Raw genomic sequence first — 22,557 nt, 5'->3', positions numbered from 1 at the left:
TTGTGGTCTCGATTATTTGTATTTACCATAGCATATGTTACCATGGTTTCAAAAATATGATGATACAAAATCTTACCCTTTTTTTACCGTGTGTGGAAATTTTGTTTCATCTTAAAAAATCAAAAGTCTTTTTTTTTGTTGTTTCTGAAATAGCAGACCGTTTGGTCGATGCTTCTTGAAAATGACATTAGTTCATGTATATTTAACCACAAATTAACCAATAGTCTTGAAACGTAAAGAATTTGTAGAATATGTTTATATTATTTCATCTAGTATATCTGTAATTTTTTCTGTGTGTCCGGCTGTGTGTATGCATTTAGACAATATACGTATAGTGTCTTGAAATATGAAATTTATTTGTATGAGGCTTAGAAACGGGAAAATGCGAGGTTCTACCGAGCATTTTCCCGTTTCGTGCCGAATACAAATAAATTTCATATTTCAAGACACTATACGTATATTGTCTTTATACTGAAATCGAAAAAAAAAAAATGAAAAATGAAAAAAACATGTAACAAAAATTGTTAAAAAAAGTGTTTGGAATTTCCCTCTTGGGGTACCATTTTGGGGTATTTCCCTATGAGCGTAGTCCAGGTGGTAAGACATTGGCGTATTAAGGAATTAGAAAGGGAAAATGAACTTAATTAATAGCATTTGATAAACATGATATATAAATAACCAATTTGAAGACATAAAAGTTTAAATTCAAAAAAGTTTGACCATTGTTACTTTACGTTGTCATGGTCTTGACGTGATGTTGTTGATGAAATACAATAAGGAGGCGGGGCTTATAGGTCAATTTGGGTCATTGACGTATAAAGCTAACGTTTATACGTATAGCTTTATCTGTACAGTAAAATAGCTGATTGCAGTATAAATGTCATTTTGAACAAGAACAACTGCAAATAGTTTAATTAGAAACTGTTCAACAGAGTTAAAACACAGCATTTTGTATTTCCACAGTAACCGCTACCTATCAACAACATCAATATGTTAAAATTGTAATTTGAAGGAGCGAAAATGCCTCAAATGCCCACCACACTTACTGATGGCTGCTGTAACTTATGTTTGTTGTGGTGAAAAGAACGTCTGTGTAAACCACTATTTAACAAGTACTATTTATTTATTCAATAGAACTTTTTATGGAATGAAACCCTTTAAAAGTGATTAAATTCTAAGTTATGTAAATGAACAAATGGTTTTCAGTAATACAGACATACTACATATATATACATTAATATTTTAAATATGACTATAACATTAAAAACTTAAATTACAATATCAAGATGTTAAAAAAAGCGGGACAATAGATACCAAATGAACAGTCAAACTCAAAGACGAATAAAATGCACTAGTATAAGGCCCAATTCAACATATTTATCGAAGATTTCTTCTATGTAAGATATCATACTCTTGAAATCGTGAAAGGGGTTGAACATGTGTAACCTTTTTGTTGTCATGACTCTCAACAAAGAAAGATTTAATATGATAGATTGCTAACATCATGATATAAAAATATTTTAGCACATAACATAAAAGTTAACATGAGCTTCACAATCATTCTTCAATGCAGTCACTTTCAGCACTTTCATCAATAATTTCGGGTTCTGGCATATTACGTGCATCTATGAGATATTTTGTCCAATCGTCACCAGAACAATAGGGTATGTCCAAACAGCGAGCATACCCTAAATACCAGATAACTGCCGAAACGTGTGCACACATACCAACTACTCTTGCTCCAGCACGACATTTGCAGAACTAGCCAAGAACAGTCACTTCATCGTATTGAATCCATAACAAATGAGCTTTAGATGAAACATGTCTACTTTGGATTTTTGCACATATCAAATTGTTTTCCTGTTTATGTACTAGTACCTCAAAGTCACTGTTTTCAGTAACATGTTCAGCTACGTATGATTTAGCCAATTTTATCTGGTAAACGCCTAAGGTAAGTTTTCTGAGATCTTCTTCAGTAATAGAAGGAAATTCAATAGACGCAGCATCAATCTTACACCAAGTAGTAGAATTAGATCTAATGCGGTCAAGATTTTCCGACTCAATTTTTTCTTTAAGGAGATTATTTTGCTTAGAAAGATAAATCATTTTACATCCAAGTAGTTGGTCTTCCTCTGGATCACCAGAACTAAGTGGTTTGAAATACTTGTTGCATATTGAGCATACAATGTGTAGGTAATCTCCAATATACGGTATTTGTGAGTTAGGCATCACATGGTTGAAGAACACCCATGTCTTAATTCTGCCATTTGCGGATTCAACTACCCAGCGAATCTTTGTTATTAATCTTGAAGTATTGCTTTCTTCTGTGGTAAACTGTGCCTGGCCTTTCTTTAAGAACGAAGGCATTTCTGTTTGTATTCCTAATTCCTCAAGCAGATCAATTGAGTCCCGAAATCCACGGTCAACAATGAAAACATCATCTTTCTGCAACCAACTTTTAATCTGCTCATTGTCTGAGGCAATTATATGCTTAAGTATATTGGCGTCATTATTTTTACTATCTGACAGGTATGGACCCATAACGCTGACAAAATAACCTGTAGTGGTTACGAAAACCATTGGTTTGACAAGAGGCCGATGCTTATGCATGCTAAATGTACGGCGTTGAAACTGAAATTGACCACTTTTCTGGAAATATATGTATGTTCCGTCAATTACAATAATTGCAGGATTGAATTCATTGCCAAATAATGTCTGGGCAAGAGGTCTAGTATGGTTTTCAATTAAGTTCTCTCTAGAAATATGGTTGAATCCTAAGTGCTTTGGTACGAATATCTGCATAAGATTTTTTCTGACTGTTGTAACTGCTCGGCGGATCGAATCTTTTCCTACGTTAAAAATAGTTGCCATAAGTTTGTTGGACATACCTGACCGCATTTTTGTCAAAAAAATGCCTAAGCATGTCCTTGAACTACGCACCTTCGTATCTCTAATTGAGATGAGATGTGATGCTAAATCACTGAATGATGTTTTATCAATGCCTGTTAAACTGATATACTCTGCATCACTTAATGTGGAGTCTTTATCAAAATTCAATCTTTTGTCTTCATTTTTTAGGAGTAGCATTATTATTTTTTAAAGAAGGTCCAAAATATCACTTCGGTTAAAATCTGTTGTTTTTCTTAAGTCAGATAAACATTCAATGGCTTGTTCACTGAAATTCTCATCAGAAATATGACCAGGGCAACATCTCGCTCCTGCAGTTATTATAATATTATTTTGTACAAATGTAGTTAGCCTTGTTGAGGAAGAAACAACAATTAGTTTAGGACCTCGTTTCCTGCAAACGAAGCAGGTTGAGTGGCTTCCACCTATTGAAGACAGCGACAACGTTATAGTTTTAGGCGAAACAAGTGTCTGTTGTGATGTGCTTGCTGCTGGTAGTACCTGTTTGTCTGGTTTAGCATTGGTAATTGACTTGTCATCATATTGTCTGTAATATTTACGTCTACATGCTCCACATATAACATCACAACTATCGACATTAAGGAAAAAATATTTGTACAAGTATTTGCGTAGTCCTTTATTACTTTCTCCACCAAGAAACCGTCTATCATGATTTTTTGTCCTCTTAGTACAAAGAACACACGTAAATCGTGCTACTTTAGACATATCCTGAAAGATGAAATAGAATATTATTGGTATTAACAAAGAAATTCAATTTCAATTACAAGTAAATCATTAATATTTTTTTCTATTTTGAAACTGTGCGTGTACTGTTTTAAATTCAGATTAAAATTAAACCCGTTCAAATATGAAGAAAGCATGGAGTAGACGGCAAACTAACAACACACTACAACTAAAAGAGACAATGAATTACAAATTGTTACATTTGAATAATAAAAGAAAACGTGAATGTTAGTATTCGTATTTAATCATATCTATTCTATTTTATTTTATATTTTATTCTGTGATTTATCTGCTTCAACTACTCGTAGAGCTCAAATCTGTTATATTCATTTTAATAGAGAATGCGATTTGAGATGCACCATTGTATGTGCAACTAGTATGCTCTGATGTACACTGTTTAAAGCATGCACAAAGAATAGATGTGGTATAATGAATCTTCGTATTGCAGTATAATGATTACTTTAGATATAGGCGTATTATCACACATACCTTGTCTATTTTAAAATATTGGTAGATTAATATGTTTCTTCTAACTTCTTCTTAAAAAAAGAGTCTGAAACAGAATATAGTTTTTTTTTATTGTAGTATAAAAACAATCTCATTTAAAGAGCTGTTAATTTTCGCTCTGATACCAGAGTATGACTTCATCGGATTTTATTACAGATAGTCTATAAAGAGTTCAATCAACAAAGTGAAAATAATTGAGTTCGTTAAAAAACATTATTTAATGTTGTCATGTACATGTGTAACATAAATTATACAACTCCGTTTCTTTTGAAAGAAAAAAAACAAAAAAGAAAATTTCGGTATGTGTGAGGTTCGATACGCAATCTTCAAACGCCACGACCTAACGATCGCAGCTATGAAAACTGACACACTGTATTACCGTAAATATTACTATTTAAAACTGGTGGAAATCTATCGCGTTATAAGCTTGACGTCTGCAAGCGTAAACTTGTTTTTATTAATACTGTGTACACTACATGTCTGATTTCTTTTATACACTTCTTTAGAATTATATTTCCTCAAAAATTATATGATTTAACATTTATTGCAAAAACCTTGGTCTGTTACTACAAACACACAGAGACCGACAAGTTTTCTTTTTTTCCCCAGTTTTTCTTAGTACTTTATTTGCCGGTTTCTTTCGCTTTGATTTTGTAAAGATCGAGATAAATACTTTTGAATGAAGTTTCTCACTGGAAAGTAAAAAGAAATATAGCGTTGTGTTCATTTTGTTTTAAATTCATGTTCGCTTCATTGATCGATTCTAACTTCAATTCTTTAACTATTTCTTACATTTTTTTTTACATTTCTCATATTTACCTCCAATTAAGTCAAACAGCACCATATTCTTCATCTTTCTGCTTACAATAAACGTAATCATACCGATATTTCAGATTTGTTGCTACAGTATTTATGTCACCACTTTGCAGATCCGCATAATCATGATAATCATGATCGAACCACAAGTGCGGAAAGTTTAAACCGGAGTTCCGAAACCTCTAGACTTGAATGACTGTATTTTGTACCATTATAGATCTTAGTACAACGATCTACTACAAATTATTATCAAGATTGCGGCACTATAACCCAATAAGATAAGCAAAGTTATTTTTGGCAAAATTGGCTTTTTTTTTAATCCGGGCTTATCCGTTATCGCAGTCTACTATCTAGAAGTCACCGTACAAATTCGTTGTTTTTCAGTAAGATTTTTTTTACGTACTAAGTCTCAATAAATAATTTGAATAAATTCTTAATGTTTCTAGACATGTTTTTATTTTTTGGTCATTAAAAGTTAAGAATATTCACGAAATAGGAATGCACAAATCGGGTTTTGGTAGAAAAATCTCACTGTAAAGCCACTATCCTAGGCTAGTATTGCACTGCTTGAAAATGAAAAAGTTAAAATAAAGTATCGCACCAAGCTTGCACCAAAAAGAATTTTTAGGGGATGTTTAAAAAGTACATGCTTAACAACATATTAATTTTTTTCTTTGGTGCAAGCATGGTGCGTTGGTCAAAATAGAGAAAGAATATAGTAATTTTGTTATTTTTTGTACATTTCTATAATTTGACGTCATTAACACCCACCATTGTGACGTCATCAACATGTTTTTTTTTTAATGCAACAACACTTCTCAACTCTATGAATCATGTTCTAGTAAATTATCGCAAAAAATCGGCAAAATATAACTTTTAATTTTTTTGAAAATCTGGGGCCATTTTAAATGGTTAAAAATTTACTTGAAATGGCAATAACTCCTAAAGGAGTCAATTAATCATTTTGGTCATGTTGACTTATTTGTAAATCCTACTTCGTTGAACATTAAAGCTCTTTACAGTTTATCTCTATCTATAAAAATATTCAAGAAAATAACCAAAAACAGCAAAATACCCAACAATTACCAATTCAGGGGCAGCAACCCAACAACGGGTTGTCCGATTCATCTGAAAATTACCTGGCAGATAGATCTTGACCTGATAAACAATTTTACCCCGTGTCAGATTTGCTCTAAATGCTTTGGTTTTTGAGTTATAAAGACAAAAACTGCATTTTACCCCTATGTTCTATTTTTAGCCATGGCGGTCATTTTGGTTGGTTTGGCGGGTCACGCCACACATTTTTTAAACTAGATACCCCAATGATGATTGTAGCCAAGTTTGGTTTAAATTGGCCCAGCAGTTTCAGAGGAGAAGATTTTTGTAAAAGTTAACGACGACGGACGCCGACGACGACGACGACGGACGACGGACGCCAAGTGATGAGAAAAGCTCACTTGGCCCTTCGGGCTAGGTAAGCTAAAAAAGGTAGTAGTTACCCTTATAATGATTGAGGCTAAATTTGGTTTAATTCGGCCCATTAGTTAAATTCAAAGCAGGTCACCCAACTGTAGTCCAACAATAGTTACTCAAGAACCCTTATCATTAGCTTTATAAGTTTTCAAGTTTTGACCATAACAATTATTTTTGAAATATTCCATTTGACAACTACGACGACGGGTGCTGCGTGTTGAACAGGATCTGCTTATTTTTCCGGAGCACCTGAGATCACCTCCAGTTTTTGGTGGGGTTCGCGTTGCTAAGACTTTACTTTAAACATATTTATTTATAGTAAATTGGAAACAAGTTTTGCAACTTATACTAATCCCTTTCCACTTTGCGGGTGCGAGTGCTGCCTTGTAGTGCTTTTAGCCTGCTCTTTTTTCGAAGTCTACAAGGGTGTCACTAACGTTCAAAAGATATGACTCCCTCTTAACACGGATCAGCCATTTGTCGTGCCCTTCCGAAGCACTCAAGACCATCCTCGCACATGATGTCAAGGGAGAGCCGAAAATATAGTCCCTGAAATTTTCATTCTGGAACGGGAATCGAACCAGGAACCTTTGTGTTAGTAGTGCCGCTATACAATTGCTCTTAGTCTTGAGTTTTCAATGTTGTTTCTTCTGTACTACTATTTGTCTGTTTGTTTTTTCAAATTTTTAGCCATGGCGTTGTCAGTTTATTTCCAATCAATCAGGTCAAATACATTTTACAATCTAGACACCCTATTAAAAATTGTTGATAATTGAATTCTATGTATTCCAGTAAATTGTATGGTGGAGAAGATTTGTGTACAAGACTACTACATCTACGAAAAATTGTGAAAACAATGATTAAAGGGTAATAACTCCTTATGGTGTAAGCTGACATAATTAATAACTCCTTATGGTGTAAGTTGACATAATTAATTACTCATTATGGTGTAAGTTGACATAATTTCGATAATGTTGACTTGTTTGTAGATCAAACTTTGCTGAACAATATTGCTGTTTACAGTTTATCTCTACCTATTATGATAATTAACATAATATCAAATAGCTGCAAGATTTCCTTAAAGGCACCAATTCAGGAGCAGCAACCAAACAACGGGTTGTCTGATGCGTCTGAAACATTTCATGGCAGGTAGTTTTTCACTTGATGAACATGTTTGCATTTTACCCCCTATGTTTTTTAGCCTTGGCGGCCATTTTGGTTGTGTGACGGAATCAGCAGATACATTTTTAAAACTAGATACGCTATAGATGATTTAGGCCAAGTTATGTTTTATTTGGCCCATGCAGTAGTTAAAAGTTAACGGACGACGAACGCAAAGAGTTGAAAAAATCACTCGGCACTTTTGGGCCAGATGATTTAAAAATAAATATGAAGTAAAAAGTGACATCACAAAAATACTAAATCCGATGAAAATTCACAATGGAAGTCCGTTAACAAATGACAAATCAAAAGCTATAACGGACCAAACGAATGGATAACAACTGTATTATTCCTGACTTTGTACATGCATTTTTTTATGTAGAAAATGGTGGATAAAATCTTAGCGCTATGACAGTCGCAATAAATTCAAGTACATTGACAACGATGCATGAACAAAGGAGTATAATAGGTAAAAATGTCAAAAAAAAGAGTTACAGCAGTCATCATGGTGTCGCAATCTTTCTCAGAACAAAAACAAAACAAAAATTAACAAAGAAGCACAAAAAGCAATTGGCAAATATGACAATCACATTTATTGCTTACTTATTTTTTAATTTTATTTTCGTATGCTAAATTATGATTATAATAGATATATTTAAGCGCAGTTGTTTCCTATTTTGTTATATTCTAATGTTAATTAAAAACTAGATCCTGCTAAAAATAAGATGCCCCACATGGCGCAGAGAGATACGAACAAAGAGGTCAAACCATTAACAGTCGATTACGAAAAAGCACAGGGAGCTTACAAACTTAGGTTCATGCTCTTCAACTTTGTACTTGTTTGGCTATATAAATATTTTGATATGAGCGTCACTGATGAGTCTTATGTAGACGAAACGCGCGTCTGGCGTACTAAATTATAATCCTGGTACCTTTGATAACTATTTACATCACTGGGTCGATGCCACTGCTGGTGAACGTTTCGTCCCCGAGAGTATCACCAGCCCAGTAGTCAACACTTCGGTGTTGACATGACTATCAATAATGTGGTCATTTTTATAAATTTCCTGTTTGCAAAATTTTGAATTTTTCAAAAACTATGTATTTTCTTATCCCAGGCATAGATTACCTTAGCCGTATTTGGCATAACCTTTTGGAATTTTGTATCCTCAATGCTCTTCAACTTTGTACTTGTTTGGCTTTATAAATATTTTGATACGAGCGTCACTGATGAGTCTTATGTAGACGAAACGCGCGTCTGGCGTACTAAATTATAATCTTGGTACCATTTTACAAATTTCCTGTTTACAAAATTTTGAATTTTTCAAAAACTAAGGATTTTCTTATCCCAGGCATAGATTACATTAGCCGTATTTGGCATAACTTTTTGGAATTTTGTATCCTCAATGCTCTTCAACTTTGTACTTGTTTGGCTTTATAAATATTTTGATATGAGCGTCACTGATGAGTCTTATGTAGACGAAACGCGCGTCTGGCGTACTAAATTATAATCCTGGTACCTTGATAACTATTTACACCACTGGGTCGATGCCACTGCTGGTGGACGTTTAGTCCCCGAGGGTATCACCAGCCCAGTAGTCAACAATTCGGTGTTGACCTGAATATCAATAATGTGGTCATTTTTATAAATTTCCTGTTAACAAAATTTTAAATTTTTCAAAAAACTAAGAATTTTCTTATCCCACGCATAGATTACCTTAGCCGTATTTGGCATAACTTTTTGGAATTTTGAATCCTCAATGCTCTTCAACTTTGTACTTGTTTGGCTTTATAAATATTTTGATATGAGCGTCACTGATGAGTCTTATGTAGACGAAACGCGCGTCTGGCGTACTAAATTATAATCCTGATACCTTTGATAACTATTTATACCACTGGGTCGATGCCACTGCTGTTGGACGTTTCGTCCCCGAGGGTATCACCATCCCAGTAGTCAACACTTCGGTATTGACATGAACATCAATAATGTGGTCATTTTTATCAATTTCCTGTTTACAAAATTTTGAATTTTTCAAAAAACTAAGGATTTTCTTATACCACGCATAGATTACCTTAGCCGTATTTAGCATAACTTTTTGGAATTTTGAATCCTCATCAATGCTCTTCAACTTTGTACTTTTCGGCTTGATAAATATTTTGATATGAGCGTCAGTGATGAGTCCTTTGTAGACGAAACGCGCGTCTGGCGTACTATATTATAATCCTGGTACCTCTGATAACTATCGTACACGAATTAAATTTGGTCCAAGAACTCAAACTTTAGAAATTGCACATTTACCCAGCATATTCCAATATATCAAATATAATACATGCTTAGATTCAAACTTTGATTTGGACATAACTGGGCCCTTTAATCAAAATCAACGCTAAGATCACAGATAATTAATTTCAGTAAAATCAGGGTAAGATAATGAAGATAATGTTTACCCCAAAATGGACATTTTTGAAAAATCGGCCACAAATCCAACCAGATGCTCCGCAGGGCGCAGCTTTATACGACCACAGAGGTTGAACCCTGAACGGTTGGGGCAAGTATGGACACAGCATTCAAGTTGGATTCAGCTCTTAATTTGGATTGTGACTAAATACTTGACACAGCATAAGTTTCTGACACAGAATGAATGTAGTCTAATAAACTTTTTAAAAAAATTTGCCTTTGAGCAATTCACTATGCTGTTGAATATTTATCCTCTCAAAAAAATGTTTGAAGACATTTTCTTTTTATTTATGAAATCTGAAATGAAAAAAAATTGACCCCCAATTTTTTTTCACATCCCCCTTTCCCTTATTTCAAAACTGATCTATGAAACCTGAAATGAAAAAAAATGACCCCCCAATTTTTTTTTTCACATCCCCCTTTCCCTTATTTCAAAACTAATCTCAATTCAAATTTCAAATGAAGTTTGCAACAATAACTACTCATTTAAATACATCATAAAATATTAAAATGTAAAAAAGTGCTTGTTATCACTGAATGGTAAAGATTGTTTTAATCTATCAGTTGGTAGTAAAAGTGAATATACATTGTATATTGTATAAAACAACTACTATTCTGGACAAAGAAAGATAACTCCAATTGAAATCCAATTGGAATTTCTTGCTATTGCACAATATTGTGCAATTAGATATTTCGTGCTATTGTGCAATATATTTCGTGCTATTGTGCAATACTGTGCAATTGAAAATATTTGCTATTGCACAATACTTAGCAATTGAAGATTTCTTGCTATTGCACAATACTGTGCAATTGAAGATTTCTTGCTATTGCTGAATACTGTGCAATTGAAAATGTCTTGCTATAGCACAATACTTAATATAATAAGTTTGGATCCTGATTTGGACCGACTTGAAAACTGGGCCCATAATCAAAAATCTAAGTACATGTTTAGATTCAGCATATCAAAGAGGCCCAAGAATTCAATTTTTGTTAAAATCAATCTTAGTTTAATTTAAGACCCTTTGGACTATAATGTAGACCAATTTTAAAACGGGACCAAAAATTAAGAATCTACATACACAGTTAGATTCGGCATATCAAATAACCCCAATTATTCAATTTTTGATGAAATCAAACAAAGTTTAATTTTGGACCCTTTAAGCCCTTTATTCCTAAACTGTTTGGACCAAAACTCCCAAAATCAATACCAACCTTCCTTTAATGGTCATAAACCTTGTGTTTAAATTTTATAGATTTCTATTTACTTATACTAAAGTTTTAATGCGAAAACCAAGAAAAATGCTTATTTGAGTCCCTTTTTGGCCCCTAATTCCTAAACTGTTGGGACCTAAACTCCCAAAATCAATACCAAAATTCCTTTTGTGGTCATAAACCTTGTGTTCAAATTTCATTGATTTCTATTTACCAATACTAAAGTTATGGTGCGAAAACCAAGAAAAATCCTTATTTGGGCCTTTTTTGGCCCCTAATTCCTAAACTGTTGGGACCTAAACTCCCAAAATCAATCCCAACCTTCCTTTTGTCATAAACCTTGTGTTAAAATTTCATAGATTTCTATTCACTTTTTCTAAAGTTAGAGTGCGAAAATTAAAAGTATTCGGACGACGACGACGACGACGCAGACGACGACGACGACGACGCAGACGACGACGACGACGACGACGACGACGACGACGCAGACGACGACGACGCCAACGTGATAGCAATATACGACGAAAAATTTCAAATTTTGCGGTCGTATAAAAATATTAAAACACGGTTATTTTCAGAATATCAAAGAACAAAAGAAAAATCATTTCTTTTTTAGATCAATTCAAAAATCTAAAAACACGCTTAGATTTGGCACAGTTAGATTCACAAAATAATTGTGAGGATTTATTAGTAAAAAATCTTAAAACACTGATAGATTTTCTACATACGAAAATACCTGTACCAAGTCAGGAATATTTCAGTTGTTATCCATTCGTTTAATGTGTTTGAGCTTTTAATTTTGTCATTCGAATAGGGATTCAAAGATTTGAATTGTTTCCTCGGAGTTCAGTATTTTTGTGATTTTACTTTTTAGGTTCAGCATATCATAGAACCGCAAGATTCACCTTTTGATAAAAATCAGTTGCAGAATATTGAAAAACCCGAGGACTTTGAATTAAACCATATCAAAATCGTCCACAAATTCGTAAATTGTATGAAATTTATAAAAGTAAAGTTTCTAGTCCTTTTTTGGGTCCTTGCTCCTAATCCGTATGGGCCATTACACCCTATATTAACAAAACCTTCCTAGCATTGTGTATTTCCAACTTATTGGCCTTTAATTTGTGAACGGTTCATTCATACCCGTTATACCAATATACACTCCATTTTGTCGTATGGATACTTGTGTAACAATAACATAGAGATCCATGTGCTATTAATCAAGTTATTTTCTTGTCATCAAATGTGTTTTGACGACGATATCAACATACCATTATATGACCACACAAAGGCCGTGATCGTATTAATACTTTACACTTCAACTGGTTAGTACTTCCTTTATCACAATAGAAAATTGAACAAAATATGTTCATCATGAAGTACCTAGTGTAAGCCTCATCAAATGAGTTTGAAAGTAAACTGCTTCACATGTACTAGCATATACTTTGGTTAAATTACCTGATTTTGTATTACATCCACCAACTTCGAAATCAACTTAGTTCTTTTCTTTTTCTCCTTTAAAAGGTTGGTCAGTATTTCTTTTGTATATGTGTCCTCAATTCCAATAGGTGTTTGGAAGCTTAAATTATCAGGATCTATCCACTAAATGACATAAAAAATATTATAAAAACAGCGTTAACTTGTTCTCCTTTGTTAGATTAATTGCTTATCGGCAAAACTGAATTGTCTTGAAATATCTCGCATTCAAACTGCAGCTGTTAAATTCTTTATGATGGTCATTTAAATGATTAACCTTGTGCTAATACCCTGCACCACATACATCTAAATTATTCAGTAATTAAAAAGGAACTAATTCATCGTAATTGTGTATGTACTTATATGTAATAATACGCAACATTCATATAAAATCTTGTTCGTGGACAAAATAAAATTTATCTTTGAATTTTCTTTAAATTTAACTTTCCGATAAATTGATGATGTTTTGTTACTCATATCGATACCGATTGACGATTACTCTCTGTGCAATCGTATGTCAATAAAATATCTCAGCCAATGAGTTACGTTCGTCGTTCGTGTTTTTTGTTAACAGGTGTGTGCTGCCCCAATAGACAAATGTGAAACAACGAATGAATTCGACAGTATTAGTTTAACAGTCATCATCAATAACGTGTTGACCGATACGATATGTTGTGTCGCACCATAACAAATATTTTCTTGGTTTTACATCATTTGAATCCAGTAAAAACAGATATGTTATTTAACAAATTATAATCTTTTCCCGATAGTGATATTTCTACTTAATATGTCTGCGCCCCCAGTCTTGCTCCATTTCGAGTTCAAGCAATTTCCATATTTGTTGTTGATTAAACTTTAGTATCGGTAAACTACTGTTGCCTCAAATGATATCAATTACTAGTATAACTTTTCAATGTACTAATGGTTTAGGTTTTAACTGCCAATCATCATTTGTATTATAGCATTCAGGATTTTAGACACTATCGTAATACTTATAGATTATCGTTTATCATCTCAACGAGATTGATTTTCTCGCTTGAGCCTGGACGGCGAAAGCGAGGAAGGCAATCGAGTTGAGATGACCAATGATAATCTGTTCATCGCTATTTTACCTTTGACGACGTTGTCAATTTCATGTCAATTTCGTTAGCAACGCCACGTGCCTGCTTAGTTTATAGCGATAATTTTCCATCTCAAACGAGTAGCATGATATGAAAAATTATCACAAAAACAAAAAAACATCAAAGGAAAAATGCACAAAATAGCGATAAATAATGATCATCTAGAAACACATGTTCGGCATAGGGCAACACTTGTTAACTGGGTTTTTTTTCAAATATAAAAAGTCTCCTTGAGTATTTCCTGTTGAAGCCAAGAGCATAATAAGACAATAAAACACTGCTCAGATCTGAATCATGTTTATCATATGTCTACGTTTAATAATATTATATGAAAATATAAAAATAACAAAAGAGAAATTAAAAGAAAAAATAAGTTTAAACGACATGATAAAAAATACATCGCATTTCTTAATTCAATATGCTATTTTTATATCATCACTATTCATTATAATTTCTGACATCTATTGTTATTTTGTATCTTAAGCATGTTTTTTTTAGAAAGAAAGGTGTACATCTGTTAGCCTGTGAGAGATTGTTCAAAACTAGATTACCTTATGCTTGAAATCATTTAGATATGTTCTATACATCTCTAAGTAATAGTCAAGCAACGGAATTTCGGCAAGTTTCTGTAAAGCTTGCTTCACGTCAACCAGTATATTACTTTCGTTTTTCGTAATTGATTTACTTGCATCTGTAATATAATTAATCAAGACAGTATATTGCAATAAATGAAAATCTAGCAGTCCAAACTAAGACTAGTTTTAGTTTAATGGTGAAAATATTTTACATGTTCAGTTTAAGCATTTTTAACATGTAGTTACACAATAATCGATAGTTATCAAATCTTACTTTGAACATTTTTGTCCGATTTAGCTGGGTTTTTTACTATTCATCTTGTCCGTAAGATATCAGAACTTTTATGCTAATTATATTTGTTTGAATTATTTTCAGCAAAGCTGTTTTGCATGTTCTGTTAATAACTTAGTTGGTCCATGGCATAACAATGTTGGTTTAACACCTTTAATATTGAAGGTAGAGTAACCTTACCCTTTGACTTTGCTTTATCTAAAGTCATTGTAGTTTTTCTTTTCTTTGGTTCTGGTTCTGATACAAAATATGTTACAATTAGTGAATTGGAAAAACAAAATACATTGTAAAAACAAAACAAAACTGAGCTAATAAACTCGTTAAATAAATTTAAAACATGCATATCTTTAAAAATTTATTATCTTTGTTGGCCCATAGAAGAACTGCTAAATATAGAGGCGAAAGATACCACAAGGATATTCAAATAAAAAATTCAAAGTTCCATAGCAAAAAGTAAGACCATAAAAAACAAATCCTACCAAAGCCCCAGGAGTGATCTCATGTGCTATGAAAGGGTAATGCATGACAGTGGCACCAGTCGAGTTGCTTATGTAAGTACAAATCCGGCAATAAGCTTAATTTAGTAGGCCACATTCGGGGAAAAGGGTCTAGGTATGTGTTTAAAAAAATTGCAAAATATCAGTCGTCCACTTTGAAACAGATATTTACAAAGGACAGTCAACTCGTAATTGCGTCTGTAAAAAAAGTTATGAATGATTCAACTTAACCACTTGGAACTCTTGGTTTAGTAACATCTATGTGAATAGCAACATTCCTGTATACCGGATATGAATCATGATATGAAATGCAAGCCCTAAAATATCGTAACAACTTGCAGATATATACTCTATATACATGATATATATTTATGGCTTCATAAACCACACAGGAAAACAGATACAAACAAACCATTAATACATGTATACCATACTGTAGCAAATTATGTTCAAATTGAATATGTTACTAGACTTGTTTTGCAAGTTTTTTGGCCGCCGCCGCCAGATAGAAATACCTTAATTTCGCTTACAAGTAAAACAAATATAATGTTATATCATGCTTTGTCGCACATTTCCTTGAAATCTAGGATCCTCCGGAATGATTCCTCTTTTGAAAGACCGTTTACCCTGAAGACAAATAACTTCGTGCGGGTACATAATAGGTATTCGCCCGAAAACACTTTAAAACTAAAATGTTGAATCTGCTGAACAATAGTTTCTTACCTTCTAACATTGCTATTTCCGCATTTTTTGGTGGATATATATTCTCCTCGGGATCTAATTGAAAAAACTGATATTGACGAAGTGGATAAAAGCAAAGCAACGAATGGAACTTACTAATTTAACTTACTCACTTCGAACAGATAATTCCGTGAATTGATTGACCTTAAAGAGAAGCTGACCCATCACAATATATTGATAGTTATTATGTTTACAGCCTTCTTTTATCACCAGGTGTTTGTTTTATCTTATTATAATTTAGTTTGGGATGTAACGCGTCTGCTGATTGGCTGACGTCGTTTTGTTGATCATATTATAGACACAATTTTGTCACGTGACCATGCCGTCATCAACGTTTTTTTCATGATTTCCGCCGGTTTAAATTGGAATTAAGAATTTAAATTATAAGAAATAACTGTAATATTTTGTCAGTCCATTCGAAATAACATTAAAAAAAATGTGCTGCACACTGTTAAATAACCCGTTACACGCGTTATTCGGTGTGCACCATAATTTTTATGTTATTTCTTCATAGACAGAAAAAATATTACAGTCATTCCTTAAGGTGGTACCCAACACCTTAACTAAAATAAATTTGGCTCGTTTAATTTTCAAAACTTTTTGACAAAGTATAAACTTTGACCCTTTGACAAAATTATAAAAAAAAAATAAAAAAATGAACCAACCGTTTAATCAGAAAAATTACACTGGTTATATAGCAGTTTGACAAACACCTATTTTTATCATTGAGAAGCGTGATATTTCCTTAACAACACAACGTTCTGCTGATTTTAAGAGTTACTCCCTGTAGTGTTAGGTACCACCTTAAATGAATATTTACTCCATGATGAAACATTTATGAATTAAATGAGTTTTCGTATTTTCTAGCTTTGGTGTCTCTCAATTATGTTCTATGTTCTTGATAAATGCTGTTATTCAGTTATCATACTGACAGTGATTTTTTAAATGCATAGCTTCAAATGTAGCATTGTTTGTGAAACTCGTAACGTTTGAATTAATTGTCAACTGTTTTGGAAATTATGACTATGCATGACATTGATTAGTTTGTACGATTTATTGGATTCTATATTGTACATATTTCTATATTGTTTTCTTTACACAATATTGCAAATCCTTCGACAGCTAACTTTCTTGTTAATGTCTTTTTTTGTTTAAATCACTGATTTTTGATAAAAAAAAAAAAGAAGAAAAAAAAAAAAGCATGCGACAAATAATTAACCTGTGAAAAGATTTTTCACATGTATAAGCAGTTTTAAGAAATCTTTGAGTTTGTCTCCATATATGTATATCTTTTAATTCTAATGTTTCAGACTAGATGTTATCATAATGAATATTTCCTCAACATCACAATAAATATTCGAACATTTTCTAAACGGCCAACACAATAATGCGTCCAAAACCTGAACAGGTGTCCATTTAAACAACTTTTTATGCAGCACTTCAAAAATTAAAACTAATATGATATCAATACGGGTTTAATGCATCCTCCCTTACGCCCCCTCCCAAATAATCACTTAGATAATATTATATATGTGATAAATGTACATACCTTCGTGGAGTGTAATCTTTTCAACAGAATAGTCCGATTCGTTGTCAGATTTGTCCTCTACAAGTACAAATCCGTTAACATTTATTAAATTAGCCCACTCTTTTAATTTCAACTTTCGGTATATTGATGATGTACTGTCTTTGTGTAATAATAATAGATTCAGTGATCACTTACATTTGATATATTCAAGTGAACTTGAAATTAAAGATACTACCGACACAGATAAATCTGCTTCATATTTAGACCTTTTTCTCGAAATGACTACTGATGGTAGGTTAAATACCAAAACTTATGACAAACGCGATGATTTCAATAACCTATAGTCAACTTTTCATTTCTGTGTAGCAACATCCCAACGGCACTAGCATATGGACTATATGTGTCTCAATTGATACGTTGCTCTAGACCTAGCTCAAAGTACGATGATTTTGTTGAACGAGGAATATTGCTTTCTAAAAGTTGCTAAGACAGGGCTATGAATCAATCAAATTAAGGACATCACTCAAGAAATTTTACGGCCGCCATCATGAGTTGACTGGCCATTATGACAAACGTGTGTCAGAAATCATATCTTATATTCTTCCTCAGTCATAATACCCTTACAGCATTACCGAACTGAACAAAGAAATAACACGACGGGTGCCGTATACGGTGCAGGAAATGCTTACCCTTCCGGAGCACCTGATTTCACTCCCGGTTTTTATTGGAATTCGTGTTGTTTCTTATTTATTTTTTATAACTATTGATGTAAATGTCTTTTGGATTTGTCAGTCTTTGTTTAATCCTTGTTTTTGATTGTTATTGTCGTTCTGTGACATTTTGTCTTTTGTTGAGAGTTATCTCATTGGCAATCATACCACATGTTATTTTTTAATAAATAAGTAAATGAATTTTACCTTCAATCATGTCTTCCTCTCTTTTAGTTAATGCCCTCTCTAATCCTTGGAAAAGAGACAAAAAGCCAAGTTGTTTACTAATGCATTGTTTAACTATCAATATGATTAAAACTACGAACTATCTGACCAATCATTTAAAGCATATCATTGCAACGGATACTAATATCGGACTGAACAATAAATGATGAAGTGGTCGATCGTTATAAAATATGACATGTATGTCTTATTGGGTCCTGTGTTCATCGAAAGTAAAATCATCGATCGAGATTTTCTGATTGTGTATTCTGGGATAGAATCTACTTACCTTAAGGGACTGATGACAGATCCTTCCCAGTTAACGGTTGGGTAAATGTTGCTCAGCTTTTAGTTTACATGGGTTTTTTTAATTGTGTCTTTTTGTTTAATTTCAACGGTGTGGTATATTTTTTGTCATTGTCTACTGATTTTTTTTTATGTTTCATGACATCTTTCACCTCCTTTCTGGAATTATGTTCTGAAATGACTGATGTGACGATAACATACACATACTCACTCTGTATTGTTTGATCCTTCATTTTAAGAGCTTGATTGAGTCTCCTAATGTGGTTTATCTTTGACATGCATTTTTTGCAGCTAAAATCCTTCGTGCAATAATCACATGTCACAATTTCGTCTTTTAATCCGAATATCGATTGGTCTGTCTTCACCTCTGTGTTGAATTCGTCTTCTGGGAACTCTGTTAAATATGAGGAAAATCCAATAAAAAGAGTCGAAAGATGTCAAAAGGGGTTATCTAACTTATAATTTAGTTTTCTTTGTGATGTTTTGTAACCATTGTTTGTTTTGTCATCCTTAATCATTTTTGTCCATAGTATTGTTACTCTTTATTTTGATTATGAAATATGATTGTCCCGTTATGAAAAGTATAGTCTATCTCTTTTTTGCAGTAAAGTATCATCAAACCATTTTCGACCTGCAAGAGTAATCATCAAATGCAAATAAAGCAGGATGGTAATTTGTGTTTCGGGAGAATTGCTGTTTTTGCGGTGCTAAGACTTCCAGCATTCTCAAACATGACTCGTATAAATAATTCTGAATTTGACTTGTTTAACTGATGCTTCTCTCCCCAAGACTAACCTATTGGTAGTGTTTACCTTCATCTTCTGGTTTGGGCATTATTACAACCGAAACAGACAATTCCTCTGGCTCAGTAGATTTGATGCTGGATACATTTATAATTTTGCCAATGAAATTTTTCACAGCCACTTCCAGTGTTGAGTAGGATCTAAAAATACATCTTTGAACTGTTGTATGCATTATCAATTTACTGCTGATCTCAGAATACACGTAGTCAACGGAGAATTCGTCATGAAAAGAAGACAAGTTGCCATTGATACTTGAGGAAATCAATGCCACATTCCATTTCAATGGACATTCCATTTTCCATTCGACGTAAAGTAATTGGTTCCCTGAAAGATAAATCTTGAATTAGAAATGTCAGTTGCACTTAAACCGTTTTAAAGAATAAAAAAGACAAATAAGCATGTTGATATGCATATTCGTAATAATTGTAGTAATAGAAGTTATATCATGATACCTTTAACATCAGATGATTTCTCTTCAGGTGCAGTGTGCAATAGATCATTAGGTAGTCCTGTTAGTTTTAACAAGCATTTCAAATTGTCAACAGCTATAAAAATCTCTTCTGAAAAAGAAAAGATAAGGCTGAACTTTAATGATATTTAAAGCTTAAACTTTACAGAAACATTACAAAATTTGCCGCATACAAATCAGTCTTTCATCAAAATAAAAATAAACATATGTTTTAGACATAACGAATGGAAAAGTCATCAGAACCTATGTAAAAAAGCAAACCCGACTTATGGCGATCTTTTTACTCAATGATTTTTCTTATCTTTTTTCAGCAAATGTAGCTTGCAAAATTAAAAAAATATAGTGTCTACTTATCGTACCATCACCATGATCACAGTTTGTAAGTCAATTTGAGTTTGATGTATGTAGAACATAAATGATAATTTTGCTTTATATGTAATTAGTCCTTTTTATATCAAAGCTATATAATTCACATGCAACCTTCTAGGAACAAATATACAGTAAATATTTTAAAATAGATTGTTTGTATAAAATTGAGATTATTGTATGTGCTAATTCTTTACAGCTTCTTTTGTATTATAGATATATTAAAAAAAAATACCGTATTTTCCGTCATCTGTTATCTCCATTTTAACCTTTTTAATCATAGTACAGTCGTCTATATTTTCTACTTCTGACTTTACTACAAGAAAGATGATAATAATTATTCAATATTGTTAAAGCCTTAGTAGTTTTTGTTTCCATATAAATGGGAATTTGAATAAATAGGCATATTCACCTGCGGAAAAAGTATAGTCCCTGCGCAAAACTTTGCGTTGTATTGGGTGTATAATTTTGGTTTAAAACGTTTGATGTACAATTGGTTTTGGTCAATACATACATGTCTCTCGGAATATGAAATATAGCAATTATTGTCTTTTGTTTCGGTGAATATATAGTTTAATTAATCTTTGAAAAAACTCTGCCGTTGGGCTCAGTGAATAACAGTTTTCAAACGTCAGTACCAGCACGTATTTGATTCACCGAAAGACAGTAAAATAAATATTATTAAAATCATATAAAACATTCGCAAAACACAATTCTGCAGGCAGCTGCGACCATCCTGTTGATGATTGTTCTAACTCATGTTTTTCGTGTGCCCATTTCACAATGAAGTTAATGATATGTTCTTTTTGAAATTGAAAAGATAAACTATATTGAGTGATCATCTATTAGCAAGTACATATGATCTCATATATGTAAGCAAAATTTAGAAATTATTGAGTCTGTGCGCTTTGATTTCGAAATACACGAAGATTAAGAAACCAATACAAATCTGAATGACTGATTTCCGACACTTCATAACAGTCAAATCTTATCGAATATTCCATTTGTCTTTGGTTTATTCTTCTTATTAAATCTTTAGTTTTGTCTTCGTGCACTCTTTTTTTTTTGTTTTCGTCTTTATCAAATGTATTTTGTGTTATTTCAAAAGATGGGTCCGATTTCTTTCAATGTAATTGATTAAACTACAATTACTTTGTCATTTGTACGATTAAATTAAATTAATGATTACATCATTTCTGAAACTTTCTGATTAAATTAATGATTACATTGGCAAATTAATCATGAATACATCTGATTACAATGAATTAAAAAAACAAAACATTTTGAATGATGTGAATGAATTAATGTTTAATATAACTATAGTTCTTTTTATAAAGCATTTTGTTTTATATATTTTAAAATGATAACTTCAAACTTCATCTATTTAATAAACCACAAAAGTTCACCACAAACATACACGAACATTGTCACCCATTACACTTTATCATCATTGATCTCTGAATTATTTTGACTTCAATTGAATATGGCTTTATAAAGAGTTTGCTGTATTTCAAGCCACAGATTTTTGAAGTTAAAATATGGATGAAATAAAGTTACCAGATAAAAGTTATATTAAAATTAAATAGAATTTTTTAAACAAATTGTAAACAAAATACAATTACAATAAGTCAATGCATTTTAGATGTCCAGTCCAAGTACATACAAAATTTTGCTTATTTTAAACAAGATATTTGTCCAACTTTTAATTTAGTGTGTGCTAATTAGATAAATTTTCACATGTCTGAGTAATCTTTAATCATCTATATTGTCCTACAGCTATACTCAATTGGAAATTGCAATAAAAACAAACCTTAATTGGTTTCCTACCTGTCAATTCAAAGTTTACAATAATCACAATATTAACAAAAGGTTAAAATTCGGGGTTAAAGAAAAATATAATATTGCTAAAATATAACCGTTTTTTTATCAAATATATATATATGTACATCTTTAAATTGTGAATATATGTACAGTATCTTTTACAAAGGCTAATGATGACTTTTTAATATTGTAACAGTTTATTTTTTACTGAAATTAACATGCTTGATAAAGTAAACCAAACTATCTTAACTTGTTAAATTTTATATCTATTAAATAAAAATAACAAAAAGGTTCATTATTGACAATAAACACAGTTAAAGATTTCTTTCATTGTAATCAGAATGTAATCAAA

The 22,557-nt window shown here is 32.3% G+C and overlaps 1 protein-coding gene and 1 pseudogene across 1 annotated transcript in view; both read right to left on the bottom strand.

Annotated features, from left to right (window-relative positions):
• Window positions 1-22,557, bottom strand: part of LOC143083741 (uncharacterized) — a 43,872-nt gene that overhangs the window by 6,275 nt on the left and 15,040 nt on the right. The window contains exons 7-16 of the mRNA XM_076260033.1: window positions 20,620-20,700; window positions 20,002-20,109; window positions 19,559-19,873; window positions 18,958-19,140; window positions 18,426-18,470; window positions 17,530-17,586; window positions 15,963-16,016; window positions 14,923-14,979; window positions 14,427-14,566; window positions 12,737-12,880 (exon numbers count right to left, since the gene is read on the bottom strand). Of these exons, the coding sequence (XP_076116148.1) occupies window positions 12,737-12,880; window positions 14,427-14,566; window positions 14,923-14,979; window positions 15,963-16,016; window positions 17,530-17,586; window positions 18,426-18,470; window positions 18,958-19,140; window positions 19,559-19,873; window positions 20,002-20,109; window positions 20,620-20,700 (1,184 nt within the window). The remainder of the gene's footprint in view (window positions 1-12,736; window positions 12,881-14,426; window positions 14,567-14,922; window positions 14,980-15,962; window positions 16,017-17,529; window positions 17,587-18,425; window positions 18,471-18,957; window positions 19,141-19,558; window positions 19,874-20,001; window positions 20,110-20,619; window positions 20,701-22,557) is intronic.
• Window positions 1,558-2,909, bottom strand: LOC143084084 (uncharacterized; annotated as a pseudogene).

This window comes from Mytilus galloprovincialis, chromosome 7 (assembly GCF_965363235.1).
Source record: "Mytilus galloprovincialis chromosome 7, xbMytGall1.hap1.1, whole genome shotgun sequence".
Lineage (NCBI taxonomy): Eukaryota > Metazoa > Mollusca > Bivalvia > Mytilida > Mytilidae > Mytilus > Mytilus galloprovincialis.
The sequence above is the reverse complement of the archived record's forward strand: the minus strand, read 5'-3'. Positions and strand labels throughout refer to the sequence as shown.